Source organism: Pipistrellus hanaki (assembly GCF_964339955.1).
Source record: "Pipistrellus hanaki genome assembly, chromosome: 5".
In the NCBI taxonomy this organism is placed as follows: Eukaryota; Metazoa; Chordata; class Mammalia; order Chiroptera; family Vespertilionidae; genus Pipistrellus; species Pipistrellus hanaki.
Window position 1 is genome coordinate 81,429,650 of NC_140507.1, and position 20,105 is coordinate 81,449,754.

The window sequence follows — 20,105 nt, forward strand, 5'->3', positions numbered from 1 at the left end:
CCCAAGGAGACACAGCCCCCCTTTCACTGAGGCGGCAGGAGAACGGAAGCCTCACTCAACTTATCAGGGCAGGCTGAGCAGGAGGCTATTTTAAGCTGATGCAAGAGGTCCCTGTGGCCCGTTGGCAGCCCCAATCCCGAGCACAGAGTGGGTGCTGGAGGTGGTTGCTGATGGTGCCTGCTGGTTCTGTCTTTTCTTTCTTTCTTTCTTTTTTATTTTTTTTGAGATCCAAAACAGGCTTATTTTATTTACACACAGAACCACTTATTTACAACCCCCGACATGGACTATGTGCATAGCAACACAGCAGGCATATGCTCCACGGTGAGTGCTGTATAAATTAAGATCATAAATATGAGGGTGAGCCCCACCCGAGAACACAGAACCTTTTTCCCCAGACTCTCCGGAGATCTTCCTCCTGCCCCACACTGACTGGCAGCCCACCCCGGGGCACAGCAGGGTGCTGGAGCGGGCAGAGGCACAGCCCCACGTGCAACAGCAAAGACCGCACAGGAACGGACGCCCGCCCTTCACTGACGCGCCTTCATGCAAAACTCACGTCCCTTCCTTATGCTTCTAACTGGTGAGGATTATAAAAATGGCTTTTATGTAAACAGTGTTGCTTTACTCACTGACAACATATTAATCTTAAATGCCACACATGACACAAACCTAAGCCTTTCCCACGGGTGGGCACTGAGGGCACGGGGTGGCCCCTGGGCCACTCCCCCTGCTCCTCCTCACGGAGCTCCAGCCTGTCCCGTCCCATCCAGACGCCCTCAGAATCCAGGTGCCCACCTCGAAGAGGGCAGCGCCCTTCTGGGACCCCATGATCTCTCCTTTCAAACAAGTGACCTCCAGGGGCTAGAGTCTCTCTCTTCACCTTCCCCCACTTAAACAGCTGTTCAGACGGGAAAAGAATCACCACTGCCTGGTCTCACGCCCAATGAGGGCATGTGCAGACTGCGGGGCTCTCAATCCAACCCCTGCCGAGACGCCACATGTGAGCACAGGAGTGGGCACCCAGAAGAACCACCAGTGGGAGCACCCCCAAACCAGAGACGGGTGCCTGGTCATGCCCAAGGGGGACCCACTGCCCACGCTGGTCAGAGGGGTCGGCAAAGTGAGTGGCAGCTATTCAGCTGTGAATCTCCAAGGGGCCCCTATGGGTGACTCCGGACAGCGCCCTGAGGCCTCCTGCCCAGGCCCCTCACAAAGCCAGCCCTCCCCTTTGGGATGCGGGACCCTGGCACCCAAGGGGGTTGGGGTCCCGGGTGGAAGAGAGCCCTGTAAGGTGTGACTGTCTCTGAGGGGCAGCCAGGGGCAAGTCAAAGGCAGTGATGACTTGCAGGGAGCTACACAGGCCCCGGCACCTCCGGGGACCTGGGGCTGTCTTTAGGTCTCGGGCTTCTGATCCTCAATGATAAGCTTGTCAGCCGGATACAATTGGCCCACATGGATCTGTCGATGAATTATTTCCAGGACTCTCTTGGCTTTATTCACTAGCGTCTGAGTTTCTACAGGATCTTTTACATCCTTATTTCCTCTGAAGGCATGGCTTATCCTTCTTATAGCGTAAGTTCTGTAATTGTTGGCCCTGAAATGCTTGCTCTCTCTCTGCATCCCTGGGTACAGATCTAATGCGCGGCTGGAGGCTGTCATTCTGGGGGGAAAAAGTAAGTGGGTCCTCTTCGCAGAGGTCCCGAGTTTAACCCGATCACAGAGTTTCAGCCTGTGCGAAACCACGCACGACCTCAAACGCAGCGCGGTCTGGTCTTGCCAGCTGCCTGGCCTCTGCCTGGGTGAGCCGCGCCCCCCACCCCTCGGGCCGCAGGGGACAGAGCCTGCGTCAGCGCTCCAGACTTCGGAGGCCAGACTAACGTCTAATCATTTGTTTTTCTTCCTGGTTTGCAGACTTGATCATTTCAATTGTCCTAGCTTCAGGTTTGTTGATATTTTTTTCCCCTCTGCCTGATCAAATCTATTGAACTCCTCTAGTGAATTTTTCATTTCAGTTATTGTACTTTTCAGATCCAGAATTTCCGTTTGTTTTTTTTTCTTTTTTTTCTTTTTCTTTTTTTTTTTTTTTTTAATATATTTTATTGATTTTGTACAGAGAGGAAGGGAGAGAGATAGCGAGTTAGAAACATCGACGAGAGAGAGTCATCGATCAGCTGCCTCTTGCACACCCCCTACTGGAGATGTGCCCGCAACCAAGGTACATGCCCTTGACCGGAACCGAACCCGGGACCTTTCAGTCTCCAAGCCGACGCTCTATCCATTGAGCCAAACCGGTTTCGGCTCATCGGGTCTTGTAAGGCTTGCGTCTTAAGCACCTGGCACACAGTAGGGGCTCAAAAATGTCCCCCTAATATATTCTCCTCCCCCACACTCTGCTGCAGGAATAGGTGTGCCCACCCACCACCACACCACACACTGCTCATGATGTCTCTGTAAGCTTCAAGGCCTTTGCCTGGACCACACACACCTTCCTGTAAGGATCTAATGCCCTAGCCCTCAGCCCATGTAAACGTGACATTCTTTTGGAAAAGAATCTTTGCAGGTAGAATTAAGTTAAAGATCTTGAATGAGCCCTGGCCTGTGTGGATCAGTGGTTGGAGCATCAGGCTGCGCACCGAAGTGGGTGGGTTCAATTCCCGGTCAGGGGCATGTACCTGGGTTGCAAGTTCAATCTCCGGCCCTGGTTGAGGTGTGTGCAGGAGGCAACATGTTGATGTGTCTCTCTCACACTGATGTTTCTCTCTCTCCCTCTCCCCCTCCTTCCTTCCACTCTCTAAAAAAAATATTTTTTCAATGGAGAAAATACCCTCTGGTGAGGGGGGAAAGAAAAAGATATTGAGAGAAAACTTAGGGAGAATCCAAGATGGCTGCTCGGGTAGGCACCTAGCCGCAGCCGCACGCAACAATTTCAATAAAATACAACTAAAATATAAAATGGACATTACCCAGAACTACAGGAAAGTCAACTGACTGGAAATTCTACAACGAGAAGCAAGGAGAAAACCAGAAGGAAGCGCGGAGGAGCTGTAAAAGCCCAAGGTACGGAGACACGCAGCGCGCGGAGAGGACGGAGCCGGAGAGGAGGGAGGCCGAGTGCCTGGCTGGCGTTCCGTAGCGGGAAGGAGATAAACACTCGGACTGTGCTGGGCCCCCAACTGCTCTGAACCCCCGTTCTAGGCCAGACCCTGGGGACCCAGGCTCATCCAGAGGGAGCTGGGCTGTAAGGCGGTACCCGGGGAAGCAGCGAAAGGAGGTCCCAGAGGCGCGCACACAGCGCGCAGAGAAGGGCCGGCCGGCTGTGCCGTAGGACTGCCCTGGCGGGAAGGAGACAGGCTCCAGACTGCTCTGAACGCCACCTCCAACTCCACTTCCAACTGAACTGAACCCCAGTTTCGGGCCAATTGCGGGAGAGCTTACACTGTTTGGTAGCAGGCGAAAATCGAGGGCACCTTTCTCTCAGAGGCGCTTGCAACAAGTACTGAAGGACCCTGAGTCTCAGGAGTCGCATAGGGCGGGGCTGACGGAAGCCAAGGCTGTAGGCTCCACCCTGAAACTCCGCCCCCATCAGGAAAGCTGCCTGCGAAAATGCCTAAACCAAATAGATCACAAACGAAAGAAATGGAGGACAAAAAGCGACTGGATATAGAGTTCAAAACCACACTTATAGGGTTTTTCAAGAGACTCCTAGAAAAGGCCGATAAAATAAATGAGACCTATGAGGATATGAAAAGGGATCAACAAGAAATGCTAAGGGATCAACTAGAAATAAAGAATACATTGTCTGAAATAAAAAATATTCTACAGAGTCCTAAAAACAGAATAGAAGATCGCAAGAATCAAGTCAAAGATTTGGAACATAAAGAGCCAGAAGACACTCCTCTGCAGAAGCTAGAAGGCAAGAGAATCCAGAAAATTGAAGATAATGTAAGAAACCTCTGGGACAACTTCAAACGATCCAACATCAGAATTATGGGGGTCCCAGAAGATGAGAGAGAGCAAGATATCGAAAACATACTGAAAGAAATAGTGACAGAAAACTTCCCCCACCTGGGGAAAGAATTGGACTTACAAGTCCAGGAAGCACACAGAACTCCAAATAAGAGGAATCCAAAGAGGACCACACCAAGACAAATAATAATTAAGATTCCAAGAGCAAAGGACAAAGAGAGAATATTAAAAGCAGCAAGAGCTAAGCAGGTGGTTACCAATAAAGGAGCACCTATACGATTGTCAGCTGATTTCTCAACAGAAACCATGCAGGCCAGACGGGAATGGCAAGAAATATTCAAGGTGATGAATAGCAAGAACCTACAGCCAAAAATACTCTACCCAGCAAAGCTATCACTCAGAATCGAAGGTCAGATAAAGAGCTTCACTAATAAAAAAAAGCTAAAAGAGTTCATCACCACCAAACCAGAATTATATGAATTGCTGAAGGGGGTTCTTTCAGAAGAGAATGTAAATAAAGATAAAAATTATGAACAACAAATACGTAACTATCAACAAGTGAATCTAAAAACCAAGGAAATTAAAAAGAAAAATCTGATGAACAATATTAACTGTTGAATATAATAGAATCAGAGGTATGGAAGGGGAGTGAACTGATGATTCTTGGGGAAAAGGGAAGAGGGGAATGTGGGAAGAGACTGAACATAAACTGTGCACCTATGGATGAGGACAATGGGGAATGGGGAAAGGGCAGAGGGTGGGGTGGGAAGGGGCGGGGGGAAGGAACACTTGTAATAATATGAACAATAAAAATTTATTAAAAATAAAAAAAAAAAGAAAAAAAAAGAAAAAGATATTGAATGAAATCATTCTTGGATTTACAGTGGGCCCTAAATCTAATTATAAGTATCCTTAGAGAGAGAAGAGGAGAGATGAACAGGGAAGAGGAGAAGCCGTGTGAAGACAAAGGTAGAGATTGGCGTGATGCAGCCACAAGCCAAGGATGCCTGGAGCCACAAGAGCTGGTAGAGGCCGAAGGACCCTCCCTGGAGCCTTCAGGGGGAGCAGGGCCCTGCAGACCCTGGATTGCAAACTCCTGGCCTTCAAGGTTGTGAGAGAACACACTCCTGTCATTTTAAAGGCATCCAGCTTTTGGAAAATGGTTACAGCAGCCAAATGAAACGAAAATACAGGCATATCTCATTTTATTACATTTCACAGATACTGCATTTTTTTTATAGAATGAAGGCAAGACTCTTCTCCAGTGGAAAAAATATATATATAACTTGCGGAAGGCTCAGATGATAGTATGTTTTAGCAGATGATGTACTTTTTTCTAGACATAATTCTATCGCACTCTTAATACTACAGCAGTGTTTCCCAAACTTCTCTCATGATGAGAATCACCTGGTGGAGTTGTTAAACTACAGATTCCTAAATCCCAGCTAAGAAGTGCTAAACTAGAATTTTTGGGAACATATAGGTAAAATTGTATACTTTTAAGCTTAGAGCACTAGTTAAATATACAATTTTACCTATATGTTCCCCAAAATTCTAGTTTAGCACTTCTTAGCTGGGATTCAGGAATCTGTAGTTTAACAACTCCACCAGGTGGTTCTCATCATGAGAGAAGTTTGGGAAACACTGCTCTACAGTATAGCATAAACATAAATTTTTTGAAAATATATTTTTATTGATTTTTTACAGAGAGGAAGAGAGAGGGACAGAGAGTTAGAAACATTTTTGAGAGAGAAACATCAATCAGCTGCCCCTGCATGCCCCCCACTGGGGATGTGCCCACAACCAAGATACATGCCCTTGACTGGAATCGAACCCGGGACCCCTCAGTCTGCAGGCCGATGCTCTCTACCCACTGAGCCAAACCGGTTAGGGCTAAGTATAAATTTTATAACGCACTGGGAAATGGAAAGATGTGTGTGACTTGCTTCATTGCAGCAGTCTGGCACGGAACCTGCAGTATCTTTGAGGTATGTGTGGTGACACTGGGCTTGGTTCTGGGGAAGAGCACAGAGCCAGACACAGACACTCCAGCCCGTGTGGTCAGGACCGGGGCACAGGAAGGCCCTCCGCCTGAAGAGAGCAGGGAAGGCCTATGGGAACATGGACATCAAAACTGGGACAGAAAGAGGAATGGGAGCTTGCCAGCAGGGGCCGCCTTTCCAGACTCGCCCAGGCGTACCCCGACCCACCTCCAGCTGAAGCTGAGACCTCATTGCCCAATCGCCTACAATAATCGATATCATTCTAAAACACTGAGGCTGTAGCTCCAATCAAGCCTCCTCTGTTCAGTGCTGCCCTGTGAGGGGTAATGCTGAGAAACTGGAAATGTTCGAAAGAAGCAATAGTCTCAACATGGGCTCGTTCCTTTAAGTCCCACCTTTTAAACCAATCAGCCCGGAGTTTCCTGGCCTCACGAGGAAGGCTTTCTGCCTGACGAGACCCCCTGCTTCCCCGTGGGGAAGGTGGTCTCGCCTGAAAATCATTCCCTCTTTGGACGTTCTTGTCTCTCCCATTTCTGCCTGGAAAAGCCTCCCATTTGGTAGTTTCCCTGAGCACTTTTCTGTTTACTGGGTGGATGCTGCCCGATTCATAACTCGTTCAATAAAGCCAAGCAGACCTCTAAATTTCCTTAGTTGGATTAAAAAAATTTTTTTAAATTATTTTGAGAGAGAGAGAGAGAGAGAGAGAGAGAGAGAGAGAGAGAGAGAGAGGTTGACTTGTTGTTCCACTTATTTATGCGTTCATTCATTGTTTCTCACTAGTATATGTGCCCTGACGGGATCAAACCCAAACCTTGATGTATCGGGACAACACTTGAACTAATCAGCTACCTGGCCAGGGCTGAATTTTTGTTTTTAATGGCAATAGAACAGCTGTTCTTGTCCCTCAAATTTGTAGGTTTTAAAATAACTTGCCTTTTGGACTCCTCCAGATCCCCTGCCATGAATGTGTTTGTCTCAAGTCACGAGAAACAAACATTAAGAGTGGGTTTCTGTGTGTTGTGTGCATTTTAATGAGGCTCGCTATAGCCAAGGGGTGAGGGAAAATTCTGGGAGGTTTGGGGCTGAGCCAGGTGGAGGGAATGGCCTGACCCCTGGCCTCTGGCTCTGTTTACCTCCACCCTGGGTTGGCCTCCAATAGGAATGCAGAGTCCTGGCCCGCTGAGCTCATTGCTGGCTGGCTGCTTGCAGCCTGCCCGCCCCATCCCCCCCCCCTACACACACACACACACACACACACACACACACACACACTCTGCCCAGCTTGGAACAGGACTGGCAGTGAGGTCATCAACTAAAGATGTTTCAAAGGGAACCAGAGGGGCCTGGCTGCCAGCGATGCAGAATTTGGTGAAATGGAGCCAATATCCCCCTTTCCGGTCCCCAGGGACTTCCCAGGCCCTCCCGGTGCTGTGTCCCCAGAGAGTTCCAGGAATACAGTGATCTAATGCGGATGGAGAGGGGGCCACGTACAAACCCTGACAAGCTCGGGGGAGGCCCTGCAGACCCAGAGACCAAAACCAACCACGCAGGATGGACTGAAACGACAATTTCTTAACTCAAAGTGAGTCACGGCAGGAAGTCATGTTCCAGGCCAGTGCCTTCCTTGTCAAAGGTCAGCCTTCACCCTCGCTGAGCCTGTCCACTGTCTTTTCGCATCTCTGATAACAGAGCTTTGGAAGGTCAGCGAGACCCCCCCCAGAGTACCATCTCTCACCAGAGCAGGAGACCACAGGGCCCCGTGGTGCTGTCTCGTTCCCAACATGCCATCTCTGTGAGAGAGAAACATCGGTCAGCTGCCTCCCGCACACCTCCTTCTGGGGGACGTGCCCACAACCAATGCACATGCCCTTGGCTGGAATTGAACCTGGGACCTTTCAGTCTGCAGGCCGACACTATCCACTGAGCCAGACCGGTTAGGGCTGGATGTGCTGAAAATGTTCATTGTTAACTGTCCTGCACCCTCCAGTGTGAAAGAACTATTTGTTTCTTCATTTCCTCCAACCTCAGAGATTTCCCTGCTTTCCGCTCACCTCCCTCATCTACCACCATTGGATTTCATGTGACCCCCTCACGTCTCCTCCTCTGACTGTAACGTACAAAATCAACTGCAAAAGTACCTTCTCCTGAGCATTTTCTCAATCATTTGAGAGTTTTGCCTCCTGGCAGCTGCCATCACTTTGGCTCGAATAAATTAATAAAATTGCCTAGAGGTTTGGACATTGCTTGCATTGACAGTAATTACTGGGTTAAATGACTCATGAGTCAGCAGTTCCGCAGTGGAATACTATACAGCAAGGAAAAGGCCAGATCCCGCAACGGGTTACAAAGAACGCTCATGAAGAGATGCTGAGGGAAAGATACCAAACAGAAGGGAAAGCACCGCTGGTTCCGTTACATCATTTTTGGGAAACAGGCAAATCCATCCATGATAACAGAAGTGGGCATGGCTGGTATCCAGGGGCACTGAGCATGATGGGAGAGAGCCAGGGGTGCTCCTGGGCTGGGAATGTTCTGGAACCTCATCCGGGAGGTGGTCACATGGGCATACCATTGTAGAATGTCATTGTGCTGAGCATGAAGATTAGTCCTTTTGCCAAAACCGGTTTGGCTCAGTGGTAGAGCGTCTGTCTGTGGACTGAAAGGTCCCAGGTTCGATTCCGGTCAAGGGCATGTACCTTGGTTGCAGGCATATCCCCGGTAGGGGGTGTGCAAGAGGCAGCTGGTCAATGTTTCTCTCTCATCAATGTTTCTAGCTCTCTATCTCTCTCTCTTCCTCTCTGTAAAAAAAAAAATCAATAAAATATATATATATTAAAAAAAAAGATTAGTCCTTTTTCCTCATGGCATTTGCATCTCAAAGTCTAACAGTAAAAAGGCAGAGGCCATGGGATACATCCTGGAGACTCTTCAAAAAGTAAAACAGCCCAGCCTGGGTGGCCCAGTGATTGAGCGTCGACCTATGAACCAGGAGCTCAGGGTTTGATTCTCGGTCAGGGCGCATGCCTGGGTTGTGAGCTTGGTCCACGTGTGTGTGTGTGTGTGTGCGCAGGAGGCAACTGATCGATGATTCTTTCTCATCATTGATGTTTCTGTCTCTCACTCTCCCTTCCTCTCTGAAATCGATCTATATTAAAACATAGGCCCTGGCCCATCGTTGCTAAGTGGTTAAAGCCCCGACACATGCTACAATGTGGATGAACCTTTAAAACAGGCTGAGTGACAGAAGCAGACACAAAGGGCCACCTAGTATGTGATCCCAATTATTTTCTTAATCTATTTTTACTGATGCTTAGACAGAGAGGAGGGGAGAGGGAGAGAGAGAAATATGGATTGGCTGCCTCCTGCCTGCACTGAGCCCACAACCCAGGCATGTCCCCTGACCAGGAATTGAACCTGTGACCTCTCCATGCACGAAACAATGCTCAACCCACTGAGCCACACCAGTTATATGTGTGACATTGTTAGCATATGTAGCTAGTTAGTGTTAATAAAGGAAGGGAGCAAATGGAATCAGACACTAAACCAGCGCTGGGGAGCTGAATTGGACATTAAGCCTATTCACTAGGAAGCCAGGGTTCACAGGCTCCCCGGGGGACGGCCACACCCTCCAGATTCAGGGATCTAACCCCACCCAGGCAGGAAGATGCTCCCGCCCCCCGTCGTGAGCCAGGATCGCCCAGGGGCGGGATAAAGCTGCAAGAAAACTCCTTCGCGAGGCGCATGCACAGCAGAAACCTGGATGGCACAGGGAGGCAGCACACGCACAGTAAACACCAGACAATGAGGCAGCAGAACTGGGGGGGGAGGGGGGGGGGCAGTGGAGCCAACGTGGGGACGTAAAGGGGTGGAGTGCAGCCTGGGAAAATCGGGGAAAGGATGGCTTTGGGTGAGAGCGAAGAACTTTGGAAGGTCCAGGAAGGGACTGGTCCCGGGGAGGGCCCAGCACAAGCCCATGAAGAATCAGGAAGAAGGTTGGACGGTTTGAAAGAACCTGCTCATTCCCTCAAACCGAGGAAATAGATGGAGGCCCTGGCCAGGTGGCTCAGTTGGTAGGAACATAGTCCCGGGCACCAGAAGGTTGTGGGTTCGATTCCCAGTCAGAGAACATACCTAGTTTGCAGGTTCAAATCCCAGCCCTCTCACACTTCTCTCTCTCTCTCTTTCTCTCTCTCTCTCTCTCTCTCTCTCAAAATATGGAGGATTATCAGGAATCTCTGGACAGTTGCTATAGAGCCTGCCTGCCCTCTACATCCTGGAGGGCATCTTATTGCCCTTCACCCCAATAAGTCTTGCTACTCTGTGTGCTTTGAAATTCCTTTCTCACCACACCACAAGAAACCATTTTCACTGGCAAAAATATTGTGACTTACAGTATGAAATACATGTCTGGTCTCCCACCCCAGTCCTGGTCCTGAGCTCCTAACCCCCGGCAGTTTCCTGTGAGGAGGGTGAGAAAGGTGTCTTTTCTTTTCTTTTCTTTTTTTTAAATATATTTTATTGATTTTTTACAGAGAGGAAGAGAGAGGGCTAGAGAGTGAGAAACATCGATGAGAGAGAATCATCGACTAGCTGCCTCTTGCACACCCTGTACTGGGGATGTGCCCACAACCAAGGTACATGCCCTTGACCGGAATCGAACCTGGGATCTGAGAAAGGTGTCTTTTCTATGTTAACACATTGCACACCAGTAGTTTTATTTCTAGCTTTACCCGGCGGCCAGATAAGTTTCTATTGAACGAGTACAAAAAACATTTTATTGTACCAAGTATCATACTTCAAAAAGATATTAGCTTGTAAGGACATGTGATAAATAACTTCAAAATGCAATGGGGCTGAAACCGGTTTGGCTCAGTGGATAGAGCATCAGCCTGCGGACTGAAAGGTCCCAGGTTCGATTCCGGTCAGGGGCATGTGCCTTGGTTTGCGGGCACATCCCTGGTGGGGGCTGTGCTGGAGGCAGCTGATCGATGTTTCTCTCTCATTGATGTTTCTAGCTCTCTATCCCTCTACCTTCCTCTCTGTAAAAAAAATCAATAAAAATATATTTTTTAAAAATGCAATGGGTATTTAATTCTAAGGTGTGTTTTTAATATTTATGTAAAACTCTGCAATATGAAAACACGAGAATGCTCGTGATCCGCCCTCAATGTGTTAATATAAACACAAAACTAAGGATGGGCTGGTGGCCAGTGGAGCCAGCAGCAAGGTTAGAAGTTTCAGGCCCACCCCTGACATCTGGGGAGGGGAGAGGAGAGGCACTGGAGGTTGAACCAATCACCAATGGCCAATGACTTAACCAACCATGCCTGCGTCATGAAGCCTCCATAAAACCCCGGGTGATGGGGTTCCCAGAGCCTCCAGGCTGGTGAACACGAGGAGGTGCTGGGAGGGCGGTGCACCCCATGGCCCTTTCCCACACCTTGTCCTGTCCATCTTTTCGTCTGGCTGTCGATTCTTTTAAAAATATATACATTTTATTGATTTTTTACGGAGAGAAAGAGAGAGGGACATAAAGTTAGAAACATTGATGAGAGGGAAACACCAATCAGCTGCCTCCTGCACACCCCACACTGGGGATGTGCCCGCAACCAAGATACATGCCCTTGACCGGAATCGAACCTGGGACCCTTTAGTCCGCATGCCGACGCTCTATCTATCCACTGAGCCAAACCAGTTTCGGCTTTAATATTTTTATTGATTTCAGAGAGGAAAGGAGAAGGAGATAGAAACATCAACGATGAGAGAGAATCATGTATTTCCTGCCTCCTGCACACCCGCTACTGGGGACCGAGCCCATAACCCAGGGATGTGCCCCTGACCGGAATCGAACCCGGGACCCTTTAGTCCGCAGGCCCCCACTCTGTCCATTGAGCCAAACCAGCGAGGGCGACCGCCTTTTACAAATGGGGAAGCTGAGGCTCTGCTGGTTGAAGCCCCTTGTGCCAAGTATCAGCGAGAGGAGGGGCGGGAATGTGAACACAGAATGGCTCCTCTGGAGCTGACAGCTGTCGAGGCTGATGGGTCTGGATCAGGCCAAACCCTTGGAAGCTTTTATATTTAGGGAAAACCACAAATAGACAGGGGAGAAGGGGGAGAGACTTCAGAGTCTCATCCCAGGCCTGGAAATAGCCAGTAGAAAGCCAGACATGTGTGAGTCCCCATTGCGGAGTCACCTCCTAAAACCTATGTGCCTTCTTGTGCCCCGGGGTCTGGTTCTCTTATCCATTCATGGAAATGAATGGTGGCTGCCGCCTGGAGTCCAGCGAAGGCTGCGATCTCACCATTCATTATTCATCTGCAGGCTGCCACCTTGGACAGCACCCCATGCGTGGCTCTCTCTGCCCCCTGCTGACCTTGCCCTGCCATGTGAGGGTGACTCAGCACTCTGGAGTAACCCTGGGGCCCCGCCTCTGCTGGTGTGTGTGGGGGGAGGGAGCCCTAGCTCCGTGCTTAGTCATCCCTACATCCTCTATTGAGTACTTGCTTTGTGCCAAGCTGGTGGGGCAAGACGCCCAGCCTCCTGCAGTCAGGATGTTAGGGTGAGCACATGTGTTTGCTAAGCCCCTACAGCTTACCTGGGAGGTCACAGGGACCTCAGGACTCTCCTATGGCCTGGTATAATTCCACTGCACAGAGCTGAGGCTGACTCAGGGGGGTGCGAGGGGGTATGGGGGGGGGCCTAGGCTTGGCTGGCCTAGCACAGCTGGTGGGTATGTGCTGTGTGGCCCCCATTGATCCTTGTACTTCTTGTCTGCACACTCCTATCATACGCATCACATTCCTACCATCTGTCTCACACTGCTGCCCACCCTCCCCGCAGCACAGGGGCCGGTTGCCTGGGGCCAGGAGTCTTGAGCAGCGGAAAAAGCTCTGGGTGACCCAGGAGGAAGGGTGTTCCTGGGGCACCTTCTGCCCCTTCACCATCTGGTGGCTGGACCCAACACCAGCCCTCCCTGCCCTAAAGGGCAGCCCTCCAATTCTCTGTCACCTACTCTCTGGGCCAGCCAGGGAACTGGTGTCCAGAGTGGCTTTATCCCTGCCCAAATCTTCCAGGAACCCCCAAGTCTGGGGCAGACAAAGTCAACACTGCCAGTGCTGGGGGGTCAGGCTTGGGTTGGAGGAATGAATGGAGGAGGGGCTTTTTGAGTAGGGTTTTGAAGAATGAGTAGGAGTTTCCTAGATGAGGGTGAGTAAGTGCCAAAAATACCCAGTATAGGAAGCACCTACTATATGCTTGCCATGTCCTTTATACATCATGTAACCTTGTCCCCAGTGAAAGACTCGGTCCTTGCTTCCCAAATGAACAGGGGTGTGATGGAGAGAAATGACTTGCCCAGGTAACACTTTCTGGCTCTTTTTGGCCCTTTCTCCTCTGCTTTTTATTTCTTTTTTTAAAATATTTTTTTTTTATTTCAGAGAGGAAGGGAGAGGGAGAGATAGAAACATCAATGATGAGAGTCATTTATTTGCTGCCTCCTGCATGCCCCCTTATTGGGGACCAAGCCCGCAACCCAGGCATGTGCCCTTGACTGGAATTGAACCCAGACTCGTCAGTCCACAGACTTGTGCTCTATCCACTGAGCCGAACCAGCTATGGCCGCTTTGTTTTTCCATATATATTCAGCCTTTGGTTCTAACCAGAGAGGGAAGAGAGGAGACACCATCAGGAAAGAAGGCCACTTCGTAAGCTCTTGCTGTGGAGTTTAGCACATAATAATGTTGAGGGTTTTTTTGTGTGTGTGTGTCTGTGTGTGTTTTGAGAAAATCTATTTTCCCATCAGCCCACCAACCTGGGATGATGCCCCCATTTCACAGACGTCTCAGAGGCACTCCTGGGCCCCAGCTTCCCCAGGAGCACCCCCCTCAAGCTTCTCCCCCAGAGAGGCAGCCACAGACCCTGCCCAGCTGTGGTCCCGGGAGTGTTTACTGTGCCGGCGGGACCGGGCGGGCGGGGGCGGACAAAGTCCGGGGGATATAAAGTCTGGCAGCAGCGTCCGGTCAGTCACAGCTCAGAGCACAGGAGCAGGGCTCTGCCCGGGCAGGCCCGCCCGCCGCCGCCCTGCGATGCTGCTGCTGATGCTGCTGGCGCTCTCCGGGCTGCCGAGCGGAGTCACCCTCTCCCTGGCCCAGGAGCACCTCCAGGCCGTCCCGGGACCCTCACACGCGCACGCCAGTCCGAACAGCTCCAGACTCCAGGAGCTGAGGAAACGCTACGAAGATTTGCTGACCAGGCTTCGAGCAAACCAGACCTGGGAGGACTCGAACCCCGACCTCATCCCTGCCTCTCACGTCCAGATTCTCACCCCAAAGCGTGAGTGAAACCTCAAATACACCCCCTCACACACACCCAAGCAGCTTCTATCATCTAACCAGAGGTTCTGAGTTATACAGCATCATGCTGAGCCTCAGTTTCCCCATCTGTGAGCCGGACAAACACGTCCCTCCTCCGGGCTGACTGGGGAGCTAGCGTCCCTGTTTGCGTTGGGACAAGAGAGGCTTAGCCAGCGTGGGAGAGGAGGATTGCATCTCCTCGGGTAGCAGATGGGGAAACTGAGGCAGAGAGAAGCCAGCGACTCTCCTGAAGGCTCGCCCAGCCTGGAGAGCCCTGAGATGAGGTCTGGCAGGGTGCGTGGTCCCTGTCCTTGAGTGTAGCTGGGGCTGAGGGTGGGTGGGATCCAACAGGATGGATGCAGGGGCAGGGGGGTGGGAAGGGGAGCAGGAGGGGCTTAGTGCACAAAGAGGGGGAGGATCCACTCTGGATCTGAATCTGATGCAATCTGGCTGCAAGGCACTGCTAAAGCCGCACATGACAGGTGCCCTGAAAGAAGGAGGGGACTATTTCCGCGCCCTCCAAGGGGACTCCGGGAGGTGGAGAGGGCAAACGAAGATCTGGCCTGCGCTGGAACCGGGAGGGGGTGGGGAGAGGGTGTCAAACTAGAACTGGTTTTATCCTGCCCTAATCCCACTGGTGCTGAGACTCCAGGTAAACCTTTCAGTCTAACACACCGGTGGGGCTCATGCAGCAACTCCAACGCCAGTCTCTGCAGTAGCCCCAACACCTGCCCCAGCCTGGGGGTCTGCGAATCCTGGGGAGCCCGGTACCCTTCCTTTCTCAGGTGGGAAACCGAGACCCAAGGAGTTGAAAACAGAGTCTGGTTGCTGAAACCCTAGCCCCAGGCACATAGTAGGTCTTCAACAAAAATGCCTTTGACTGCCAGGAGGAGGCGGAACCAGCATCTGACTAAGCACCTACCGTGTGCCATGCACGGTGGTGACCAGGCAGACAAATCCCTACCAAATAAAATAGGCTGGTACTGTTTTAAGAAGGTTGGAGGGATTCAGGGAAAGAGTGTGGCTGATGGAGGAAGGGGTTTATGCCATGGCCCTGAGGTGGGATCCACCTGGCCTGTGGGAGGAAATGTAGGCCCGTGGGTGACTGGCCTTCCTCTCTCTCTCTCTCCCACAGTGAGACTTGGACCAGGCGGCCGCCTGCACCTGGGCATCCCCAGGGCCAACCTGTCTAAGGGGCTCCCCGCAGCCTCCCGCCTGCATCGGGCCCTGCTCAGGCTGTCCTCCCCAACGGAGTCGCGCACGTGGGCTGTGACGCGGCCGCTGCAGCGTCAGATCGGCTTCGGCGGCGTCTCCCGGGAGCCCGCCCTGCATCTGAACTGGCTGCCGCAGCCTGATCGGTTGCGGGCGGCGGCATCGACTGCGGCGGGGCTGCGGCTGGAGCTGCACTGGCGGCCACGCGCCGGCAGGGGGCGCCGCAGCACGCATGCGCGCGCCCCGGACGGCTGCCCGCTCGGCGAGGGCCGCTGCTGCCGCCTGCGGAGCCTGCGCGCGTCGCTGGAGGACCTGGGCTGGGCCGACTGGGTCGTGGCGCCGCGCGAGCTGGATGTGCGCATGTGCAGCGGCGCGTGCCCGAGCCAGTTCCGGCCGGCCAGCAGACATGCGCAGATGCTGGCGCGCCTGCACCGACGGAAGCCCGAGGGCGTGCCCGCGCCCTGCTGCGTGCCCGCCAGCTACGAGCCGGTGGTGCTGCTGCACCGGGACAGCGAGGGCCGCGTGTCCCTCACGCCCTTCGACGATCTCGTGGCCAGCGACTGCCACTGCGTGTGAGCCGACCTGGACCTCCATCCACGGCCCGTGCTCAGTGGAGGCGACCTCAGTCCGGGCCTGTCGCATGGAATGGGCTAGTGGGACCCGAAATAATGCAATGGCAACCATTGCTGTCTGCGGCCTGCCGCCAAAAAACGTTTTTATAAGTTGATATTTATTATTAATTTATTGGGGTGACTGGCCTGAGGGCCAGAGAGCTGGGGAGGGCTGATCCAGGGTGTACATTTATTTAAACTGTGGTAATAAAAATGAATCTGTCAGACCTGACTCCTGTGATGCCTGATCGGGGGACCTTGGGAAGAGCCTGCCCCTCCCTGGCCTCAGTTCCCACAGGGACCTACGATAGGGGTGAGCAGAAGGTTCGGTGAATGGGCAGCAGGGCGTTCTTGCAGCTGACAGGCAATGGGATGGTGCTGGCAACCCTTCGAGGGCCCCTGGGACATCCCTGTCTCCACACTTGTCTAGCTCCATTTCTCTGGGTCTCAGTTTCCCTCTCTCTCCTCATCTCTCAGTACTCCTGTTTCTGGATGAGTTAAGATATCAGTGTATTAGAGCTAAACAGACTTAGAGCCCAGCTAGTGTGGCTCCGTGGTTGGGCATTGACCTATGAGCTAGGGGGTCATGGTTTGATTCCTGGTCAGGGCACACCCCCTGTGCAGGAGTCAGTCGATCAATGATCCTCTCTCATCATTGATGTTTCTATCTCACCCTCTTCCTCTCTAAAATCAATAAAAAAGAACATTTTAAATAAAACACGGACCGAGAGACCAGTTCTAACACTGCATTTTACAGATGTGGGGAACGAGACATGTGGAATTAATGGCAGAGTTAGGACTTGAATTCTTACCTCCTGACGCCCCAGCCACAGTTCTGCAACTCTTAGGGTGTTTACGAGTAAGAAAAAGAGGAAGGGGTGGCATTCTGGGCAAAAGGAGTGGCATAGGTAAATGGCTTAGGAAAATGAAAGGTTCAGCAGGGAGGGGGCTAGCTGGTGATGAGGCCCAGACCAGAGGGCAGAGGGATGGGAGAGGCAGTGAGGTAGATAAGGCTGGGTCATACTGTCCTCAAATTACCAGACTGCGGACCCAGGGACAATGGGGAGCCAGAGAGGGTGTGTGAGCAGGGGAGGACACAGTCCTGATTCATGAGTTACATAAATCCGTCTGGGGCTGGCGTGGGCTGCCCTGGGGGCTGAGTCTGGATGCCAGGGACCTGGGAGGGGACCTGGGAGGGACAGCGGGGAGGGGCTAGGGAGAAATTCAGGAGTCTCCAGAGATCTAATCTTGAGAGTTCAGGAAATCACTGACAGGAACCTTCTCCCTCTGAGCCAGCAATCCCACCAGCCTCACAGTGTTTATTTTTATTTATTTATTTATTTATTTATTTTTTAATATATTTTATTTTTTACAGAGAGGAAGAGAGAGGGACAGAGAGTTAGAAACATCGACGAGAGAGAAACATCGATCAGCTGCCTCCTACAAACCCCCCACTGGGGATGTGCTCCCAACCCAGGTACATGCCCTTGACCGGAATCGAACCTGAGACCCTTGAGTCCGCAGGCTGATACTCTATCCCCTGAGCCAAAACGGTTTCGGCCTCACAGTGTTTATTGAGCACCACCTGTACACCGAGAGGAAGGTGACAATGGAGTCGACATCGCGAACCCCTGTGTCTGTGTTGGAGTCTCCTCTTCAGGGGTCTGAAGAGCAGAGCAGGAGCTGGGGAGGGGGCTTGCAAAGACAGTTCTTCCCGGTCCCCATTCCTCAGGCTGGGAGACTGAGGCCAGGGGAGATCTGGAAGGGGGCAGGCTGGAGTTCCGGCTCAGTGCCCGATCACGTACTCATCTTCGGCCGCGGGGGCCTGGTCGGGGTACTGCAGGTTGCCGTAGACGGGCTGGGAGGCCCGGCGGGGGTCCTCGTAGTTCATGTAGCAGTCGGTGTCCTCTGAAGGGTGAGGCCTGTGGGGACAGACAGCGGGGTAGGAAGGAGGGCTCTGGGGGGGAGGCTTGGAAGTTCCCTCCTCTCCTCATTTACATGTGAAGAAACTGAAGCCAGGGACACGTTCTCCCAGCCTAGCAACTTTCTCCCAGAAAAGGAAGTCAGGGGCAGTGAGTCAGGGAAGGTTCTGCGGATTCAGCACATAGTGCTGAGGTCTGAGGACTTGGGGCCAGTGTAGCTTTTTTTTTTTTTTTTCTTCCTTAAAGTTGAGGTGTTGTCTGTTTTTTGTTTTATTTTTACATTAAAATCTAGCCTTCAGTTCCTTCTGGAAAAATTGCTAGCTCTGGTCACATCAGCCCCATAAACTTAAGTGGCTGGAACTGGCAATGTTTCCATGGTCCCTGAAGCAGCAGACTTTGTGACCACAAAATAAAAATAAGGCCCTAAGCGGTTTGGCTCGGTGGATAGAGCATCGGCCTGTGGACTCAAGGGTCCCAGGTTTGATTCTGGTCAAGGGCATGTACTTTGGTTGTGGGTACATCCCCAGTAGGGGGTGTGCCACAGGTAGCCGAAACCGGTTTGGCTCAATGGCTTGGGGACTGAAAGGTCCCGGGTTCGATTCCGGTCAGGGGCATGTACCTTGGTTGCGGGCACATCCCCAGTAGGGGGTGTGCAAGAGGCAGCTGATTGATGACTCTCTCTCATCGATGTTTCTCTCTATCTCTCTCCCTTCCTCTCTGTACAAAATCAATAAAATATATTTTTTAAAAAAAGAATACCTAAATCTATCATTCTAAAAAATAAATAAATAAATAAATAAACAAATAAATAAATATATATTTTTAAAACATAAGTCTCAGAAACTCACTTTCTGCACCCATACATTAGTTAGGGAGGATATGACTCCTTAAGAATGTTTAGCTGTGGTAGGCAAGACCCCCAGAGAAGAACTTTCCTTCCTCCTGAACATCTTAATCCCACCCTGGGACCTCTTGTAACAAAGGCCATGTTGGGTAAGTGGTGTCTATCACTCACTCACACTTTAGTATGAATTACTCCAAACACATATATGGTTGTACAGGCGTGGACAGGACTGGGAGTCAGAGTTTGTTTCCTTCCTCTGCTTCTGACTCACAGTGTGACCTTGGGAAAGTCATTTCCCTTCCTCCCAGAGCCTATCTTTCTTCATCTGTAAAACGTAGAGTGGGAATGACGCATTCAATCCTAAATGTTTTTGGAAGAGACTGGCCCTGAGCCCGTAGGGACAGGGAAGCAGAGGGAAGCAACAGGCAGAGCTAAGCTGCTTTAGCAAGTCTAGTTCCCTCAAATCCCTTCCGCAGCCCACTTCTGCTTTTAAGCTGTGTTTTCATCTGCTTTGCATATTCTCTAATTTCTCATCAATAGAGTCCCATTGCTTCCCCACCGCACCCCCGAACTGGACCTCACCCTCCAGACTCCGCCAGGACCCTGTTCCCTTCCGGCTTGTATCCTCCCACCCCCTCAGCCGCAGCGCTCATGTTTTGCTGTCCCCAAACCCTTTGACAGCAGTTTCTCTGTTCTCTCCCACCCGCTGACATTTGTTTCTGAGATCCCATCCACTTCTCGTCCAGCCTGGAGAAGTTGAACCCACCTAACCCCAGCCTGACCTAGAGACATTGGGGCTTTGTACAGGGGAGATGGACAGACATCTTTCTTAGCATCTCTCAGTGTCCAAGGGAGAGGGGGGAGGGCGGTCCCCCTGACACAGAGACGGAGCTAGTGGTTCAGAGGCAGCGCGGGGTCACAAGAAATCTGCACCCAGGCTGTGGACTGGCACCTCAGAGCCCCCGTCTGCTTGGAGCCCTTGCCTCCTCTCTCCCTGTCCTGGGCAGCCAGAAACTGGGTTTGTAGGTCATGGAGGGAGTCTGTCCCATCCACAGGGGATCACTTATTCCTCCATAAGGTGGGATTCCTGTTATCCCCGTTTTACCGATGAGGAACTGAGACCCGGAGGGGGAAAAGCTAATGGCTCCGGATCACACGGCCTGCAAGAGGCAGAGCTGGGACTCGAACCCTG

The 20,105-nt window shown here is 51.6% G+C and overlaps 3 protein-coding genes across 3 annotated transcripts in view; 1 reads left to right on the top strand and 2 right to left on the bottom strand.

Annotated features, from left to right (window-relative positions):
- Positions 1-1,395: 1,395 nt before the first annotated feature.
- On the bottom strand, positions 1,396-1,662 carry LOC311623387 (LYR motif-containing protein 4-like; the record flags this gene model as incomplete). Its single annotated transcript, XM_084885379.1, has 1 exon — positions 1,396-1,662. One exon carries the CDS (start codon positions 1,660-1,662, stop codon positions 1,396-1,398), a length of 267 nt encoding a protein of 88 aa, XP_084741505.1.
- A 12,323-nt stretch (positions 1,663-13,985) lies between these two features.
- Positions 13,986-16,372, top strand: GDF15 (growth differentiation factor 15). Its single transcript, XM_084884741.1, has 2 exons — positions 13,986-14,304; positions 15,460-16,372. The coding sequence occupies exons 1-2, from the start codon at positions 14,058-14,060 to the stop codon at positions 16,110-16,112; spliced, it is 900 nt and encodes a 299-aa protein (XP_084740867.1). The 5' UTR covers positions 13,986-14,057; the 3' UTR covers positions 16,113-16,372.
- An 888-nt stretch (positions 16,373-17,260) lies between these two features.
- The window catches only part of LRRC25 (leucine rich repeat containing 25), a 5,036-nt gene continuing 2,191 nt past the window's right edge, over positions 17,261-20,105 (bottom strand). Inside the window, exon 3 of the mRNA XM_084884728.1 lies at positions 17,261-18,069. Coding sequence (XP_084740854.1) covers positions 17,934-18,069 — 136 coding nt within the window. The 3' untranslated portion in view covers positions 17,261-17,933. The remainder of the gene's footprint in view (positions 18,070-20,105) is intronic.

Excerpts from the sequence above, each read along its gene's own strand:
- GDF15 (XM_084884741.1), top strand. The coding sequence starts at position 14,058 with ATGCTGCTGCTGATGCTGCTGGCGCTCTCCGGGCTGCCGAGCGGAGTC. Across the intron at positions 14,305-15,459 it reads CCAGATTCTCACCCCAAAGC|TGAGACTTGGACCAGGCGGC; the intron begins GTGAGTGAAACC and ends TCTCTCCCACAG.